At 47.7% G+C, this 19,248-nt stretch overlaps 1 protein-coding gene across 6 annotated transcripts in view; it reads left to right on the forward strand.

Annotated features, from left to right (window-relative positions):
- Window positions 1–19,248, forward strand: part of LOC142558608 (DNA-binding protein P3A2-like) — a 221,067-nt gene that overhangs the window by 41,465 nt on the left and 160,354 nt on the right. For all 6 annotated transcript variants that reach the window (XM_075670767.1, XM_075670770.1, XM_075670771.1 and 3 more), the window contains exons 2-3: window positions 1,022–1,253; window positions 2,246–2,360. In XM_075670767.1, coding sequence (XP_075526882.1) covers window positions 1,073–1,253; window positions 2,246–2,360 — 296 coding nt within the window. In that variant the 5' untranslated portion in view covers window positions 1,022–1,072. The remainder of the gene's footprint in view (window positions 1–1,021; window positions 1,254–2,245; window positions 2,361–19,248) is intronic.

Raw genomic sequence — 19,248 nt, forward strand, 5'->3', positions numbered from 1 at the left:
AGAACAGCCATGGAATGGAACCTGCTCCTTCTACGTGACATCACTAACTGGTCCATTGTTTTCTCACTTTTATTTACTGTGTAATCATCTGTGCCAAGTGAATAAGTTTATACATTAAAGTTTCTTGCTGCTGTTTCTTTTTCTTTTTTTTTTGTAGCAATGTACTGTTTTAAAGAACTAGACTCTTTTAACTTAGTATGTGCTTTTCGGTTTTTGGCACATTCATCTTTCTGTTGTGTTTAAAGGGATGCAATTGTTTCAATGATGCCTGTCAATGCTACTCTTCCCAGATGTTCCACTCCTGCTTCGGCTGCCGACAGGCAGCTGTCTGTATCATCTAAGCAAAGAAATAAGAGGTGGTGGCATAAAACTATTGCAGTTGTAGAAAGTGGCTGAGTGATGTGTTGTCATGCTGGGGGCATATTGGTGCGCGTGTATGCTGGACAGAAGACAGAACGATGTGTGCTGTTGCGTGCCCTGGAGAGTTATTGGTGAGGTTGGATAGTCATTGCTGTGGGCAGTCCAACATGCACAGAAGCGTAAGCATAACACTTTGCCATGTGCCAACTCATTTTGGCCAAATGGTGGCAACGCGCCAAAAGAACAAAGTGGGCTGGGCCGCTCAATACTGATACAGCTTTTATTGAAGAGAAAGTCATCGGGCAATTAATATAGGAGCGCAGACCAAATGCATGCTGCCACATTTCTGTCCCTTTCGCCAGGGCTGTCATGTCTCTGCTTTTGCATGAGATAATAGTTTCCTCATATGACCCATGTATCTGAGTATTAGTAAATGGGTATAACAAGTCGTCAGATTGTCATGATGACCACCGGTTGATATACAACAGCACGAATGTAAGGTGCATTGTTCGACCAGGCTGTTTTCGCTGAGCTTTCTCGGCAGGGTCACCAAGTTCACCTCTCAATTGGTTTCTCTCACCATGGTGCCATAGTGTTTGCAACTGAAATCGACGAGTGGCAGAACAGATTCAGAGTTGAAAGGGAGATGTCTCTGGTGCAGCCGACGGGCAAGGTGGTGGCCGAACACCTCCCACCAGCCCCCGGCTGGAGGATGAACGCAGATGGAGGGGAGCTGACGCAGTCGCTCAGTGTGGCTGTGGTGAGTCACTCGATGATGTCAGCCGACGACCTGAGCGACCCGCCCTCGAGCCCCGACAGCCCCTTCGACGACTCGGACCTGCTGTCCTCTTCGACAGTTGCCGACGATGTCACCACTCAGCTGGCAGCAGCAGGTCAGTGTGTTCGATTGACTCCCCCTTTCTAGGCCACATCTACACACACCACATCCACAGCAGACAATCGACACTCGCATGCAGGCTAGAAAGTCTCATCACAATGCTAGCTTTCAAGGACATTAACGCACCACGTGCAGATCATAAAGTCAATGTGATTCAGAGAGACTGTCCTGCTGCCTCTCGTCAAACTAATATGTTATTTGTAGGGGTGTGCAAATATCAAAATTTTCTAATACGAATTGAATAGAAATTCTTTGCATTGAATATCGAATAATAATATGCAGATGCAATTATTAGGGAATTTGTTTATTTTAACATGTTCGAACGTTGCAATTACATTGTCATTGGTAAAATAAATTAAACCAGTAAGCTGTTATGCTAAAAGAGTGTGTATGGGCCTCATGTTAGCTTTGCAAAATTGAGTAATTTCCTCTAGTTGTTTGTTCTCGCCAACCTGTGCCTTACCGATTACCGCCTTACCTGTGCCATCGATTTCCTGTAAACTTCCTGTACCAGTCACCACTCATCGCATTTCCTGTCAAGCAATAAGCTTAGGATTGTGGGGGGGGTGGGGAGGGGGACCTGCAAAAGAGTGCATCCTCGCTGTTCACAAACTTGTGGCCCTTGCTAGTGACAGCCTGGCTTTCCTGCAATGCTTAGACATCCAGTGGCTAAGTGTGTTTTACAAGCGAAATTTCTCCAGAATCGGGAAGTTATCGCAAAATTCAGCACAAGACAAGGCACACTTTATTGCATCATAGGAGTAAACACTAAGAACCATGTTTGCTCCGGCTATATTCGATTTGTTTCATATGGCTAATTTTCTAAACGTATATTAAGAACAATAATATCTGAAATTTTCTAATAATGCACACCATTACTTACTTGGGGTGTGACCTTCCTCCGTCTTGCACTGCATAAGGGATGGCATTAAAGCCATTCGGGTGGAATCACAGTGCAGTGGTGACTGCTTTCAATTCTTGCATCAGGTCCCATTGGGGTGGCTGCTGCTGCCGCCATAGCCACGGGGAAGAAGCGCAAGCGGCCACACACCTTTGAGACAAACCCTTCCATTCGCAAGCGCCAGCAGACCCGCCTGCTCAGGTATGCCACTCACGGTTGGTTCAAGGGTTAACATTTGGACGTAATGTTGGACCAGAGGGTAATGCTGCGTTATTTCACTGGGTTCAGGGGAACAGTGGGTCACCTGTGTTTTCTCGGTATCTTTCATTAGCGTAGGAAAACAGACAAATTCCAGGACTGGCAGAGACTATCCTTTGTGCAAAGCACAAAGGATGCGCACACAAGTAAAAGGCATTAGACACAGGCGGACACTGGACTTTCAACGCTACCTTATTGCAATTCACATTGCCTCACACAACCTCAGACACATGCGCATCTTCAACTCCTCCCAAGACATGTGCATGGATATCGCCCCAAAAGGTACATTGCTGCACGAAAACAGGCGATGCATGCGCAACCTGTACTGCTCCCAAAACCTGTGCATCAATGCCAGTTATTTTTAATCACCTTTTACCTGCCTGATAGGTAAGCAAGTTCCTTGTTGGTTAAACATAAAGGCGTATCACTGATACAATTTTCCTTCTCATGTCCAATGTAGAAAGCTTCCAAGATTTCCCATTCACATCTAGTCTTACCATTCCCTAAAATGTTCACACGACCAAACAGCGGCACACTTTTTTTGCACTTCTTGCAGCCATGGTAGTAAACCGCCAAATTGCTTAAGGATGTGTGTTCTTGCAGGCACTTATTAACAGACCTAGCAGTCTGGCCTCTATATACGTTACCCCAATTCTGCTGGCATGTTGTAAAGTATGTATAGGCCAGACTGCTAGGTGTGTTAATAAGCGCCTGCAAGAGCATAACACATCCTTAAGTGGGGACCTGGGCCTCGAGCAATACCATTTTTGACATTGCTGCTAGAGGAATGAAATTTGTAGGTAATCTATAGTTATGTATGTGCTATATAATAACTATACTGTCAAACCTGGCTATATCGAACTCAAAAAAAAAGCGCCTATCAGTTCGATATAGAGCATAATTCGATATAAGCCTGCTAAATAATTGGATGTCACATACCATTTATAAAATCATTTTATTGGTGAAACTAGCTTAGTTTCGCACGAAGTAGTCCTGCATTTTCTTCTGCTTGGGCAATTTCGCTGCCTGCGACGCACGCACTTTTCCACATGGTCAACGTCGGAGCAGCTGAGGCCGCAACCTTCCGCATTCGCGCAGAAGCACCGACTAGCGCGAGCGCACCAATCACGTCGGAGGATGTGGGCAAAGAACCGTCGTTGCTTTCCTCATTGTGCCCACTTTCACTTGTGCTCGGTACGATGTCGGCAATGTATTCTTCGTTTTCGGGCTCTCCCGTGGTCGCGACACCATCATTTGCACTCACAAACTCGTCCACCGTTGATTCGTCAACAGCTTCCAGAAATTCTGAGAGCTCGCTCCGAACTTCGGAAACATCGGCAACGGCTTCTTTGCATTCATCAGGATTTAGTCATCACCGAGCACGCGAAAGTCGGCGTGCTCCAGTACGCGTCGTGCGCCACGGGCACCGGGTCGCGAGTTTGGCCGCTTTAGCCGTAATCTCCCCCTTCAAGATCGTGCTGAGAGTACTCCTCGGAATCTTGTATGCTGCGGGGACATCTGACTTCTCATCGCGTTCGATCCTATTTATGATTTCGAGATTCACGACAAAAGGCGAATTTTGCCGCTTCATCACGGCAACACTGCGGGAGATGGCCTACAAGGCGCACACACAATGAACCAGAAAAGCAGCGAGACAACTAGCACTTCCGCCATCCTGCACGACGAGGGCACAGGAGCCTCTGATTTGCTGTCTGAGCAAGCGCTGCAGGCGGGCCAGGATCATTTTTTGCAGGGGGGTGTCGACGGCTCATCCGAGGCAGGGCGGTCACGGTAGGGAGAGCGGTTGGATGGAGCCGCGCCGCCGGCTTTTCCCGCCACCGGGACGGAAAGCCAACTTCCGGGGGCACTTTCTGCCGCTGTTCGAAGTAAGCGTAATTTTTGCTATATACAGTCGACTCCCGATAATTCGAAGCCGCTTAATTGGAATTTTTGGTTAATTAGAAGTGAAGTGCTGGTCCCGTCAGTTTTGCATGTAATCCTATAGAAGAAATCGCTCGATAATTCGAAGTTCGCATCCAGTAATATTGTTTAATTGGAAGTTAATTTTCAGCCGGGATCCTCGAGGTGACCGTCATTCTTTGGTAGAATGTGCAATTTTTCAAGTGTTGCAACAGTTCCGTGCTCCGTGTTGGTGTCATCGTCACCGCAGCCGCCCGCAACGCCATCCTTCTTGGAGCGGCGCGATTATTAATTGCTACGGCTGCCGTGGCCTCCGCGATCAACTCCGGCGGGAGCCGCGGCTGCCGCGCGTGGCCGGAGCGGATCACGGAGGCCACGCGGGTGCCATAGGTGCACGCAGCGCTGCATACTGGCAGTGGCGAGATTATGTCGTATGTCGAGGCGTGTGTTGGTCGAGCGCCTTTGTGCGGGAAGCTCGTAGGCTAGGTTGTTCCACGAGTGATTCGGAATTGACTGTACCTGTCGCGCAGTTTATAGCCATGGCAAACCATGGCTCTTATCGCACGCTCGACTGGCAACGAAAGTCGAGGTTTTGAAGGAAGTTGAGAAGGGAGGTGCCGTTAAACAAGACATAGCGCGGAAGTACGGGATCAAGCCGAACACGCTCTCTAACTACATCAAGAACAAGTGCACAATAATGGATGCATTTGAGAACGACAAGTTGAAGACTTCTCGGAAGCGAATGCGCACCGGCGCTTACCCAGAGTTGGAGAAGGCTCTGCTGGTTTAGATTAGGGAGGCCAGGAGCAACAAACTTCCTCTCAGCGGAGACATCATTGCGATGAAAGCCCGAACGCTTGCAGCAATGTTGGGGATCGATGACTTCGTTTCGTCAGATGGATGGCTGACGCGCTTTAAAGATCGCCATGACCTGGTTTTCAAGAGCGTGTGTGGTGAAAAGGCGTCCGTTAACCAGGAAACATGCGCCACGTGGAAGAACGGAAAGCTGCGTGAATATCTCGCCGAATACAGACCGGAAGTCATCTTCAATGCAGATGAGACTGCACTCTTCTATCGGCTTCTACCAGAGAAGACCCTGACATTCAAGGACGACGACTGTACTGGGGGCAAACGCAGCAAGGAGAGAGTGTCGGTGCTGATCGCGGCAAACATGACTGGCACGGAACGATGTTGGTTACTTGTGATCGGGAAAGCCGCGAAGCCGCGATGTTTTAAAAGGCGTGAAGACGCTGCCTGTGGACTATAAGGCGAACAAAAAAGCGTGGATGATGGCCGAAATCTTCAAGAGCTGGATAAGCAAATTGGACCGCAAGTTTGCTGCTTCGAACCGCAAGGTGTTGTTCCTTGTCGATCACTGCAGTGCTCACGTGAATGTGCCAGCCTTGAGTGCAATACGCCTCGCATTTTTGCCTGCAAACACAACGGCTGTTTTGCAGCCAATGGACCAAGGCATCATCAAGAATGTTAAAGTCCTGTACAGGCGGCACCTCCTCGAGCGCATGATTTTGTGTATGGATAGCTCCACAAAGTACGAGGTGAGCCTGCTTAGTGCCATCCACATGTTGCCGTGAGCATGGGTTCGTGTGAAGCAAGAAACAATCGCAAACTGCTTCAGGGCTTGCGGTTTTGTGGCAGCTTCTTCGGAGGATGCCTCTGAAATTTCAGCGGAGGAAGCGTCAACAAGCGAGCTTGACGGCACTGATTTTAGTGATGCTCTCGGGGACGTCAATTTTGGAGATTACGTCGCCGTAGACAAGGCGGTCGAAACGTGCGGTGCGCTGACGGATAGCGAAATTGCAGAGATTATTCGGCCCCAGGAAGCGACTCAGGAAAGCGACGATGACGTTGAAGGTGAGCCGCAACCTAAGGCTGCCGATGTAGCTGCGGGCCTTTCTCTTGCGACGCGCTTCTTTGCCGCTGAAGGTAACGCGGAAGAAGCGTTCCGCCACATCTACAGCCTGCAGAACTTGCTTTCAGCAGCGCGATTCAGCAAGAAGAAGCAAAGCAAGATGACCGACTATTTTTCTTAGAGAAAATACTCGATTTCGCCACAAATAAAGTGCTGTTTTTTGTGTTTTGTGCTTAATTGGAAGTTTGTTTAATTCGAAGTTTCTTGCGGTCCCCGTGAACTTCGTATTAACGGAAGTCGACTGTATACTCATTGTAACTATACCGTGTCCAGAAATTGTTCGATATATAGAATAATTCGATGTAAACGGGTTCGATATAGTCGGGTTCGACTGTATATGCTTGATGCATATATGTAACTAGTTTTTCTCTATATAATGAGAAAAATATTTTATACAATTTTTCTCCTTCCCATGTTTCGGGATGACTGGCAGAAAATGTTTTGCAGTGAGAAATGTAAAAGTTATGTGAACATATTCCCAAATGCTCAAGGTGTGGAATAAGCATTGTCTCATGTTTTTACCTCTGTTTTATCCGAAGTTACAAAAGTTCGAAGTTTTACTTGACGTGATTTTTTTTTTTTAACTTCCTCAAAATTTCAATATGTTTCAAGGTGCAGAAATGCAGTATTGTAGACTTGTTGCTCTCCCTGGGAGCCTTGCTATCAGATAGAGCAAAAATTATTCATATTGGATGATTAGGCGAGTAACTATGCCTCCCGGAATATTGTTGATTACCAAAAAAAGTGTGATGAGAAAAGTTCAAAAAACTAGTCATCATGTGAAAAAAGCATTTTAATCTCGTGGATGCATGAAATCATCATAGCCAATGGCTCGGAAGGCTCCAGCGGAATAATCCGGATGGGGATTTTCTTGCTGCCTCTGCTTAGCAGCTGCTTGAAAAGCTGCCGAGGACATTCGCTTTCTCTCCGCACTAACAATGCGACGACAGTCCTTTTAAGGAGGGCACTGCGTTTGATATAATATTCATTTTTTCATCAATGGTAATGAAACTTTCCAACCTTATTAAGATTTTTGTGCTGATTTCAAATATGTAATTCTTTTTCCAATAGGCCTTTACGTCTGAACATAAATAAAATTCATTGTTCATCATTTTCAAGAACAATAGAAAAAACCGCACTACAAAAATTCCTACTGGCACATGCCTTGTACAGTCAACGACCGATTTTTCGTACCCTCTAGGGAACGTAAAAACGTCCGAAAATTCAGGCAGTCCGAAAAAATGAATGCATGCAAAAAAAACTCACTTTTTCTTTTTTTATCGGATGTTGAGGTAAAGAGCAAAGTACCAGGCTTCCGAAACCCTGCCAAAGCATCAGTGAAGTGGTTATAAAACGAGGTGTTCAAAAACTCTGTATGCAGCCGACAGCCGGTTTATTATGTACATTGCATCGTCGGGCAGCTGGTGTTATTGCTGCAGTGGCTTAAAGAACTTGTTGATTGTTGTTTGGACGGCGTTCCGGTTGCATGCGATCACATTCTCCTCGATCTGAGCAAGGGTCATGTCAGCACTGTACACTGATGAAAGAGTCAACAGTGCACGCGTCAACTCGGCGCTTGTAGTCGGCGCAGGCATTGTCCCCTCATTTTCAACATCGGAGTCTTCTGAATCCCTAGTCCGTCAATAGGAAATAGTCCGTCAGGTGACGGACTATTTCCTCGTCAGTCAGTTCTGCGCAGAAGTCGAGCTCGTTGTCAGTGTCAACAAACTGTTCGAAAGTTATTTCCGTGGGTATGGAAACCCCAGCAGAGCGGAGGTCGTTGATCACGTTGTCCATGGGCACCGAACTCCTTGCTCACGCCAGCCTGGGATCGGCCGCTCACGACTTGCTTAATTATGGCAGCTTTCTTCTCCATCGTTAACCGACGGTACTGCTTTCCGTGCTTCGATGCCATCGGCGAGGACGACGAAGACGGAGTGGGGGCCATCGAAGGCAAGCGAAATCGTCAAGTTGCGAACAGTGGAGCTCGCTGACGAGCGTCAAAGCACCTAGGCCTAATCGCAGAGCACACTTGAACAGCACAACCACACACCACGCTAGCCAAAACGTGGCCGGCGTAAACAAACGAAATGGCGCCGCTCCAGAAACTCCGCCGGAGGCGGAAGTGCGGCGATAAACATAGCCAGCGTGGCAGACCAAATCAGTGTCTGACGGCTAGATTTGGCTAGTTGTGGTTCAAAGCGGTGATATGCTTCGGCTGAAGTCGATTTCCTTCGCAAGGGCGTGGCGCGAGGAGCCAAAAGACCTTCTGTCGCGTCAAAAAGTCCGGAAAATTGGACGGCGGGGGGTTCGAGCGTCCGAAACTTCAGATGTCCTTATACATTGATTCTATGGGGCTCGTGGCGGTGCCGCGAAGACGTCCGAAATATCAGGCATGTCCGAAAATTTGGGCATCCGAAAATTCAGTTGTTGACTGTACTAGAAAACATAAGGAACACAATGGTAGGAATACTTCAGAGATTACGTAAGGAAATATGAGAGGATTATAGCGACGGTGAATGGACAAAATTTACACTTGCATGAATTAAGTTCTATTAGCCACTCGTTACACCAGTCCTGGGCAGCATTAATATCACTTTGAAGAGAAGATTGGTCGGCGGTGGAAAGACTAGCATGATATATCATAATCTTTCACGAACGTACGTATGCTAGATGGTATGTTTAACGGCAAATCATTTATGCATATCAGGAAAAGTAGCGGGCCGAGCACGGATCCCCGCGGGACGCCTGACGTTACAGAGACTGAATTAGAATTCCTATTATTAATGGTGACAAATTGTGAATGATTAGTCAGATTCTTTAATCCACTTCAGTATATTAGGGTGAAACTTTAAGCAGGAAGGTTTTATCAGTAGGCATTTATGGGGTACATTATGAAAGGTTTTAGCAAAATCTAAAAATATTACGTCACACTGAAGATTAGCATCAAGGTTAGAGTGCAGATCTTGTACGAATGCAGCAAGGTGCATCTCGCAGAAGTGACTGCGGCGAAACCCGGGCTGGGGCAGGATTGAAAAAGTTATTCGAGTCGAGAAATGCCATGTTGTGAGTATAGATTATGTGTTCCATGATTTTGCAGGGAATACTAGTTAGAGAAATGGGACGGTAATTTAGAGGTGAGTTCTTGTTACCTGATTTGTAGACTGGAACGACCTTCCCTTGTTTCCAATCTTTGGGCATTTGGCCTGTGAGGAGTGACTGAGTGAATAACAAGCTCAACAGAGAGGAACATGTATCTTTGGTGTTCTTAGCATTGATGTTGTCAATGCCAGCAGGGGATGAAAATTGTAAGTTCTCTATTAGTGACAAAATTGCCTCTGAAAAAATATAAGTGTAGGTATTGTCTCCTGAATAATTGCGAGGTTTGGAGAAACAGCCAGATCGGTTTCATTTGTAAATGCAGATAAAAAAGCTGCATTAAGGTTCGTGCATTTGAATTCACAGATAGTTTCACCGGATGTGTCAGTGAGGGAAATGGTGTGTTCAATGAGCTCAATGATTAATTAAATATGGTAAAATATGGGGAAATGTGTGCGCTGTAATGTTTAAGCATTTGATCTGGTATGGCATCGGGCCATGTGCGGCATGTGGATCTAGCTTACAGAGGAGAGTTTGTGCTGTTGCAGGGATCATCACAGGTGTGCGGTGCGCTCTAAGACAAAAAGCACATTTGGCATGCATGCTCCTGCACGCAAGGGCAGGGAAGATGCGTCTCCACGTGGCATCTCACTGGCCTTCTATACCCTACACCATCCGGCAGCCTCATTCTCTCTTGCTCTCAATAGACGAAGCGCCAATAGTGACGGCACACTAGAAAGGAACCAATACAGAGGCTTGTCTTTGTGTTTGTTCCTTCCTAGTGTGCCGTCACTATTGGTGCTTCATCTATTGAAAGCTATGCACCAACTAGCGCCACAACGTGTTTTACTGCTCTCTTGCTCCCTGGTAGCGGGCTCTGTTGGGACACGTCGGGCCAACCCCCACTGAGGGACACAGAGAGGAACCGCTCTTTGGCGTAGAACAGTTGAACGTAGGGTAGAGGAGAGTGGGATTTGCACTGGTGCATAATCCTGTCGCACACACTCAATGGACAAGTCTTTTCATGTTGACAACCGTGACAATTAGGCTCATTGTGTGTCGGGCGTTGGCATCCGTTCCATTCATTGCAGCACAAAGTGAATTGTAACAACATGCCTGAAACTACCATGTTTGTCATGTCTGGTAGCTGCCTAGGTGCATATGAAACAATATTTGACGAGTTTAGGGAAAAAATAATGTGGACGTGTTGATTAAAACATTCAGCTTTGCCTACGTCGTCCTTTACTAAATTTCCTTTGTGTTTTAGAGCAGGTACAGCAGAAATATCTTCACTATTTGTTGACCACATGAACTCAATGTAGTGCCACACTTCTTTCAGATTAAATTTGAATTTGCTTCCAAGAGCTAACATGTTCTCATTTCTTGCCATTTTCATTTTGTTCTTTAGTTCGGAACCAAGAATCTTCAGTTGGCTGTATAAATATTGCTTCTTGGTGATAAAGTATTTGCGTTGTTCCTTGTTAACTCAAGGCGTTTCTATATAACAATTTGCAGAAAGTGTCTTTGAAGAAACGCATTGGTCTATCAAAGAAAGAAGTTTCTCTTTGAATATACAGTGCAGTTCAGTTACAATGATATCAAGAACAAAAATGCGAGTGTTATAGCCGATCGTCGCTGTACAGTCGAACTCGGCTGTATCAAACTTGCAAAAAAACACTTATCAGTTCGATATAGAGCATAATTCTATATACCGTATTTACACGATTGTAAGTCGACCACTTTTTTTAAATTTGAAAGACTGAAGTTGGGAGGTCGACTTACAATCGAAACCAAAACATGTCCCCACCAAAAAAAGCGAGACCAACGGGAGCTACAACGTTGTTACAATTTTATGTTTGCTCTATGGCCCTGCCCGTATCTTTTCGCTATCTCGCGTGTTTGTTCGCTTTTAGGAAGGGTTTTTCAAAATTTTTAAGAGTTTTACAGTGCACGCAAAAATCATGGGGGGGTGGGGTTCGATAGCTGATGGAAGCGCCGCTGTTCCTATTTGCGGCGGCACCCTCAGAACGGCAGCGCTTGTGGGGAGTATCGGTAGTTCATGGAAGAGCAGACGCCGCTCGCGGGTTTCTCTTTCTCTTTTGAAAGGCATTGGCACGGCCGCTCAATCCAAAAGCACAAGGTGCGGCCCGCTGCGTCGCGCCTGAACGGCGTCTCGGGCCTAGTTCTCCGTGCGCCCGCTGCGGCGCCACCGCTCGGGGATGGCTGTTGATAGAGAGCACTTTCACAGCTGCGTCGGCACGCGCGATCTCCACTCCAGTCAAGGCGTAAATAATGCGTTTTATATTTGGAAATTGCAGACAAAATCTTTTAAGTCGTCAATGGAAGTGCCGATTACGCCACAAACGCCAACAGATTGTCACAGGGGTGGAAATCTGTTCTAGAATACGCCTGGACGCTATCCGTGATGGTTGCCCGTACGATGCACGACCGGGTGATGCACTTCCATCGAGAGGTTCTACGTGAAGCAATCTATCAGTACTTTTATTCACTTCTCGTGAACACGTACGCAAAGTAAAAACTTTACATAGAGAGGACTTGTACCGAGTTTCCCAAGTAATGCAAACTAACTTAGATGAAATAAAAATGCTTATCATTGCAAATAATCATCAGTAGATTGTTTCTCATGAAAACGAAGCATACTGAGTGATGCTAGAGGCTAAGGAGTGCGTCCCTTTTAACGAAGCTTCAAAAAGCCTCTGCTTCGAATATTCCCATGCCCTTAATTGAGCGCGCTTTCCATAAAACACATTCCCGCAGTATTCTTTCATTGTTGGCAGGTTTTTTTCCCCTGAAGTGGCCACTTGGTTGCTGATAAAAACGGCAGCTTTGTCTCCTTTTTCCGCTCTTTGTAATACCTGAACAAAGGACTGAATTTCGTTGTTGTTTTCATAAACTAAGAGGCGGTTTTTCATTTCGTCCCGTTCGGACTGCAATTTTTTCAACTCTTCTCCTTGACGGGCAATTTTTTTTTTTCAATCTCTTGACAGCTTGCTTTGACTGTTCTAGGACGTCCACATTATCTAATGTAGCTTGGCAGGCCTGGTCAACAGAAAAACTACGTTCAGAGCATGATTCTAAGGCAGTCTCTGGAACTAGAGCTTCCACCTCGTCACTGAGAAACTGCAAGGCACTTTCAATGTTGGGGCTTTCTCCTGAGCTGCCGCAATTATCACTTGCCTCAACTACTGTGTGATCAGTAAAGTTTCCTCGATAGCGTTTTTTGGGCTACACATTCTCCTTTTGCAGGTACTGTGGATATTTGCAAAATGCGGTCGGTACCGCATTCGGAAGCAGGAGCCTAAGTTCCGTGTTCGTTTTATAGTCACTTTGTGTAAAGTGCAGGGAAAATACCAGAGGTCTATCGCTCAGTTCCCACTTGCTTCCTTTTCCCGCCGCTCCTTGACGAGAGATATTTTTTAGCCACGCTTCTCGACGCTCCAAGTTGCATGGGAACTCGTGATGTTTCACAGTCGGGTCCTTTTTGGCATTTGTGTCGCAGAGTGGCACACAACAGTTGCGCATCATCGCGCCACATGAACAAGGCTGGCTACGGCAGACACGCACACTGAAAAGCCTTAACAAAGCACAGCAAGCACAGGCAAGCTGCTCACACACACGCACGCGAAAAACCACGAGATTAATGCATACCACACAAGGCAAACACATTCCGACGCGAACCGACTTGCTCACACACACGCACGCAAAAAAGCACGAGATTAATGCATATCGCGCGAGGCAAACACGTTCTGACGCGAACCAACTTGCTCACACACACGCACGCGAAAAAGCACGAGATTGGAGCGTAGAGCACGAGGCAAACACGTTCTGACGCGAGAACCAACGCCCGATTAGCCCCGGCGCGAAGTCGCGAAAGCATCCCCAACCGGTGGCGCCCTCACCAAGAAAAGCGGTCGCAACTGTAAACTCGGCCGAGGCGCGCCGGCCTATTGTCCGCGGCGCGACGTAGCTGGCCGCACCTTGCTTTGCATCGAGCGGCCGTGGCATTGGCATTGGTTTGACACGTTCCACTTGACTGCCGGCTACGTGCTACTTCTACGCTTCCTCAGTCGTCGAGTGCTCCAGGCCCACTAATCGTTCGGCACTCGTTCACAGCAGCGTTCAAGAGGGCTGCCATCCTTTACGCCAAAGAAACAAATCACTGCGCAGCGGTCCGCAATTTCTGTTTCTGAACGGGTGGTGCGAGAGTGGCAACTGCAACGAAGCGAAATTTTCACTTGTGACGGCAAGTGAGAAATTTCCCACGTGCCGAAGTGTCGATGCTTTCTAGAGCTGTAGGCTAAGCTTGTGGTGTACGTCGCTGAAATGCGTGATCGGTCCCTGCCAGTGAAGTGCGACATGGTAATTTTCATGACCATGACAAGCCCGGACCTTCGCCTTTTAAGGCCCTGCTCCATCGTGAGTACGAGCGGCTGGCGGCAGTATACCGCAAAATTACGCCAACGGTACCTGTCAAAGGAGCCTCCCTGACGGCTGCGTATGGTTGGGTGCATTCGGCGTGGGCTGCTGTTTCACAAGATGTCGTGATGCGGTCGTTTGCCAAATGTGAAATTTCGCTAGACTGCGACGCACTGTGGGACCGCAGCAACGATGACGATGGCAGCACTAGTATAGACAAGTAGTCCAGTGACCATGTGAGCTACTAATAAATTTTTGTTCTCGAATGCGCCCTCGGGTATGCTCTCATTTTTTTTTCCTGTCACGCAATATTGGGGGGTCGACTTACATTTGAATCGACTTACAATCGTGTAAATACGGTAAGCCTGCTAAATAATTGGATGTCATAAAAGCACATACCCTATCGGCAGCGAGGAGTTACGGAGTCACCATCTACCGGAAGTGCTTCGCTGGCGTAGTATGAGGGATCGCGCGGCGCGCTCCTCGTAGGTTTTGCTGTCAGCGCTCACTGAAAACACCACGCAGTAACTCTCCCGGACATTTCTGTAAGTACTTTCGAAACAAGAGAAGTTTTTTACTGTCTAAATAATAATCTTGGGCAAACTGAAAGCACAGAATCGTTCACAGATGCTACCTCTTTACCGAATACGTACAGTGAACAACACTGCGCGCGGTCGCCGCGATGGAGTCTCCCGAACCGGCTTCTTGCGTGAAAGGTAGGCAAACGCTGAGAGAAAACTACGTGAAATGTGTTCTTATAGTGTTTCTATAACTCAATGGAGCGTAATAGAATGAAGTCTCAATGCAGCGATTGCACAGGTTCGCAGCGACCAACTGCGCGTCTGCAGGCTTGTCTGCACACTGTCTCGCTTTCGCCGCGTGTGCGTTTTCGCGCCGTGCCACGAGCTTTAAGCTGCAGAATATGAGCATTTGACAGTATACAAGCAACCATTGTTGTGTGGGCACTATCATGTTCAAAAATAATTTCATTGTAGAGACTTCGAACCCTACTGTGATGTGCCGTCGGAACGATTCATTCTTGTTTTTCTTCTAAATTCTTGGACGTTTCAATATTATTTCTCGAGCTGCGTCGCACTGTATGTTTATCGGTGTTCTCAGCGTGCAATTTCTCGCTGCTCCTTTTTGTAATCCAGTGCATTAATTCATAACACAAACATGACCATATGCCATGCTTTTTTTTTAAATGTGCTTCTTACTGCTCCCTTTCCACTCCAGTGAACTTGCCAATATCTATAGCATCGACAAGTTCATAGACCAAACCGTCATGACATTAGTCGGGCAGCGGACTCGGGCGAGCGTCTCAGTGCGCGTTTTCCGAACATCGCAGACCAGGCAACGTAGCAGAAATCTTCCTCGCGTCTGTTCTTGCTGCATGCCTGAGTTGTAGCCGATGACTGTTTGCTGGTTTTACGTTTCGCGAGCCAAGCTTGACGCAGCTTCTTGTCCTGCGGCTACATGTGAATAAGGCTGACACAGGGCTCCGTTGCATACGTCCGGCACTGCTGCACCAAGCAGTAGCGTACCATGTTGCGCGCCTTCAAAGCCAGCCACTACCTATTGTAGCGATTTCAAGCGTTGTAAAGGAGACACTCGAAGAGGGAAAATCTCGCCACTAAATGAGGGCCGCCGCGTACGAGGGAATTTAAACTCGTTTTCAGCTCTCTTCGGTGCTCCCGAAGCAGCCGACGTGGCCGCTATGTTCACGTGATCCCTCATAGCACGTCATGCCGACAGTGGCGCCAGCTTTTCCAGTGGTGGAGCTCGAGGCCAATATAAGATCACTTTATTGATGAAGCTAGCTTAGTTTGCCATGAAATATTTCTTTGAAATATTTTATTCTGCTTGGGAAATTTCGCTGCCTGCGATGCGCACACTTCTCCACATTGTCTAAGGAGTCGGAGCAGCTGAGGCCGCAACCTTCCGCATTCATGCAGAAGCACCGGACTAGTGCGAGCACACCAATCGCTTTGGAGGATGTGGGCAAAGGACCGTCGTTGCTTTCCTCATTGTGCCCACTTTCACTTGTGCTCGGTACGATGTCGGCAATGTAGTCTTCGTTTCCGGGCTCTCCCGTGATCGCGACACCATCATCTGCACTCACAAACTCGTCGATCATTGATTCGTCAACGGCTGTCGCAAATCTGACAGCTCGCTTCAAACTTCGGCAATACAGTGAAACCTCGTTAAACCGTAGTTGGCCGGAGCTCGGAAAAAGTGCGTACTAAACGGTAGTACTGTTTAACCGAAATAGCATGAGATCGCCCACTTACCTGTCGAAAACGGAACTCAGAGAGAGTGCGATGAAAGGGGGAAAAAACATGCAGTATTTATAAACTTCGCTCGACAAAAGTGTTTTCGTTTGATGCCGCGGCGGCCTAGCACGACGACAGCGGCCTCAAACTTACTGAAGCTGCGTGCCAGCTTTTCAGCCTGCCCCCTCTTCTTGGCAAACGCTCGCATGGCAGATTCCTCGTTGGCGTTACGTATTCTCCGTGCACGCGGGCAGTAGTGCTGCAGAAGTTCCAAGGGCGCATTTTCATTGCTGGGTGCCGGAGTTTGGAATACTTTTCGTTTGGAATAGAGTTACGTTATCGTGCCCCTGTTCTTGTCGCGACGATTGCTGTCATGAGGCTGACATAACGTGTAGCTTGTGCCACTGTCGGGCCTGAATCACCCATGCTGTCGCTTTCCGTGTCCTTACCACTGTTGCTAGGCGACACTTCGGCAACAACACTGGCAACGATGGCGAAAAGTCGAACCTCGTAGCCGACATGTCTTTGCGGTCGCAGCAGCACTGCCGAGCAACTTCTTAGTATTCCAAATGCCACACACTGTAGTCAACAGCAGATCCCTGTTGCGTGCCAGTGCCGACTTCTTTGTGTCACGTTCGATAGCACGGACAATGTCTAATTTTTCTTCTATGCTGAGCACCCAGCGTCTTTTTTATCCGAGCTTCGGAACCACGCGAGTCCTCGCTTGCACGACACCATAACGCTCTCTGGCACGGCCATAGAGAAAGCGCAGCGTCGAAATGATGTTGATGTTGATGTGGCTTCGCGAAAATTCACAGGGCACTTGGAGGCCGTTGTTCCGATCTCTGAGGCTTGTTGTTCTGCCGGGCCGTCCGAAAGAGACGGCTCACCGCCGTGTTTGTGCAACAAAAAGTTGAAACGCTACGTTTTAACTGATGCGTATGCAATAACCTGGTACGGTTTATGCGGATACAAAGCACATTATGTTCAATGGCCACTGAGTCAGGGATTTGACTTTACTACTTTTAAAACGAAACTACTGTTTAAGCGGGTATGGTTTAACGAGGTTTTGCTGTTGCTGCAGCAACGGCTTCGTCGCATTCATCAAAATTTACAGTCATCACCGAGCACGCGGAAGCCGTTATGACTGAAGCAATTTCGGGTGAACCACTCGCACATTGCTATCCGTACGCTTTGGGCGCCACGGGCACCGGGTCGCGAGTTTGGCCGCTTTATCCCTAATCTCCCCCTTATTCTTCAAGATTGCGCTGAGAGTGCTCCTCGGAATCTTGCACACTGCAGTGACATACGACTTCTCATCGTGTGCGACCCAATTTATGATTTCGAGCTTCAAAACTAAAGGCGAATTCTGCTGCTTCATCACGGCAACACAGTGGGAGAAGGCCCACAAGGTGCAAACACAATCAACCAGAAAAGCAGGGAGACAACTCGCACTTGCGCAATTTTGCATGACGAGGGCACAAGAGCCTCTGATTCGCTGTCTGAGCAAGCGCTGCAGGCGGGCCTGGATACAGGGGGGTGTGTTGACAGCTCGCCTGAGGCAGTGCGGTCACGTTAGGGAGAGTGGTTGGATGGAGCCGCACTGCCGGGTTCCCCCGCCACCACGAAGGAAAGCCAACTTCTGGGGGGTCTTTTCTGCCGCTTGAAGTTCGATATATCGGGAGTCGCTGCTATTTTTGTTCGATGTAAGCGTAATTTTTGCCATATATACGCGTAACTATACCGTGTTCCGAAATTGTTTGATATATAGGACAATGAAATGTAAACTGGTTTGACATAGTCAGGTTTGACTGTATCTGGAGTGCAGTAAAAAAAAAAAAAGCTGCTGAACATACCTTTGTAGCTCCGAAACCAGATTTGTCACTTACGCTTAAAAATAGATGTTGTATGAATTAGACTGTAAAAATAAAATGTTTATTTATACCTTTAAACAGCACGGCAATGTGCCTAAATAGTCAGAAATCTGCACTTGCTTTTGCGGGAATTTCAGGTTCATAACTGCGGTGTCCAGCTGCTGCGCAAACACTAGCGGCAATAATTTAGCATACATAAAATCAATGAGTGACTCTATTGACGACAATGCACTTTGCATATACAGTAGAACCCCGCTGTTACGTTCCTCACTGCTGCGTTTTCCCGGCTGCTACGTCGTTTTCATCTGGTCCCGGCATAGCTCCATAAGATCCAATGTATAAGGAACCCTGCTGTTACGTAGTAGCTGTGAAAACGTTCCCGCATGATGCGTCGCAACCCGAACACGCCTGGGCTAAAGTAGGCAACGCGCTCCAACCGCCATTTTGGTTTTTGACGAGTTTTGACCGGGCTTGGCTGGGCTTGACTGTGGAACTGGCTGCAAGAAGCCGCACGCCAGTTCGAGAGGCCACCAATAGATGGCCATACGTGAAAAATGCTCTCGCTATCATTGTGATTACGGTCACCGCATGGTTTGTTGGACGGGTCGACTCACGGAGGAGGGAAACTTAGGAGAGGCCCTGACGTCACTCTTTGTGAAGCTATAGCTAAAGGGAAGCCGGAAGTTGGCGATGCTCATGGCGTTGCTCCGCCTATCGGGCCAGTTCTCCTCTCTTGTTTGCATTTCTCGCGAAACCACGCCGCGCTGCGCGCAACCGGGCTGCTCGGACGCACGTGATCCGCAGCAATACTAACCAATCATTAGCATGATTACGCCAAAGAGGGCAAAATTTCCCGCGGATATTCCTTCGTCCGTTGCCATTGCCGTGGCGCGGTGACGACGAGGAGCACAAGCCGCATGATGCCGGGGAGTTGCCAAATCCTAGCTTTGGAGAAGCCGTCGCGGCTCTGGACCTCCTCCGCAGGTACGTCGCACCTCACAGTGACGCTGACAGAAATGCGGCCTTCCAGGCTGTTGAGAAACGTGTGGTGATTTCTAGCGAGCGAAAGAAACGGCAAGTAACCATTCTAGACTTTTTTAAGTTCTAAACGCACTCTGTGGAAATAAATTGTCTATAGTAAAGCTGCACTTTTTTCATTCATTTTCGGAGCTTTCCTCACTGTTGCGTTTTCCCGGCTGTTACGTTTTTTTTCCTCGGTCCGGTGAAAAACGTATGAACGGGGTTCCACTGTATATCGGGGTCTGTGTCAAAGACTGGTCATTGTCATTCTCATCGTC

This window comes from Dermacentor variabilis, chromosome 9 (genome assembly GCF_050947875.1).
Source record: "Dermacentor variabilis isolate Ectoservices chromosome 9, ASM5094787v1, whole genome shotgun sequence".
Taxonomy (NCBI): Eukaryota; Metazoa; Arthropoda; class Arachnida; order Ixodida; family Ixodidae; genus Dermacentor; species Dermacentor variabilis.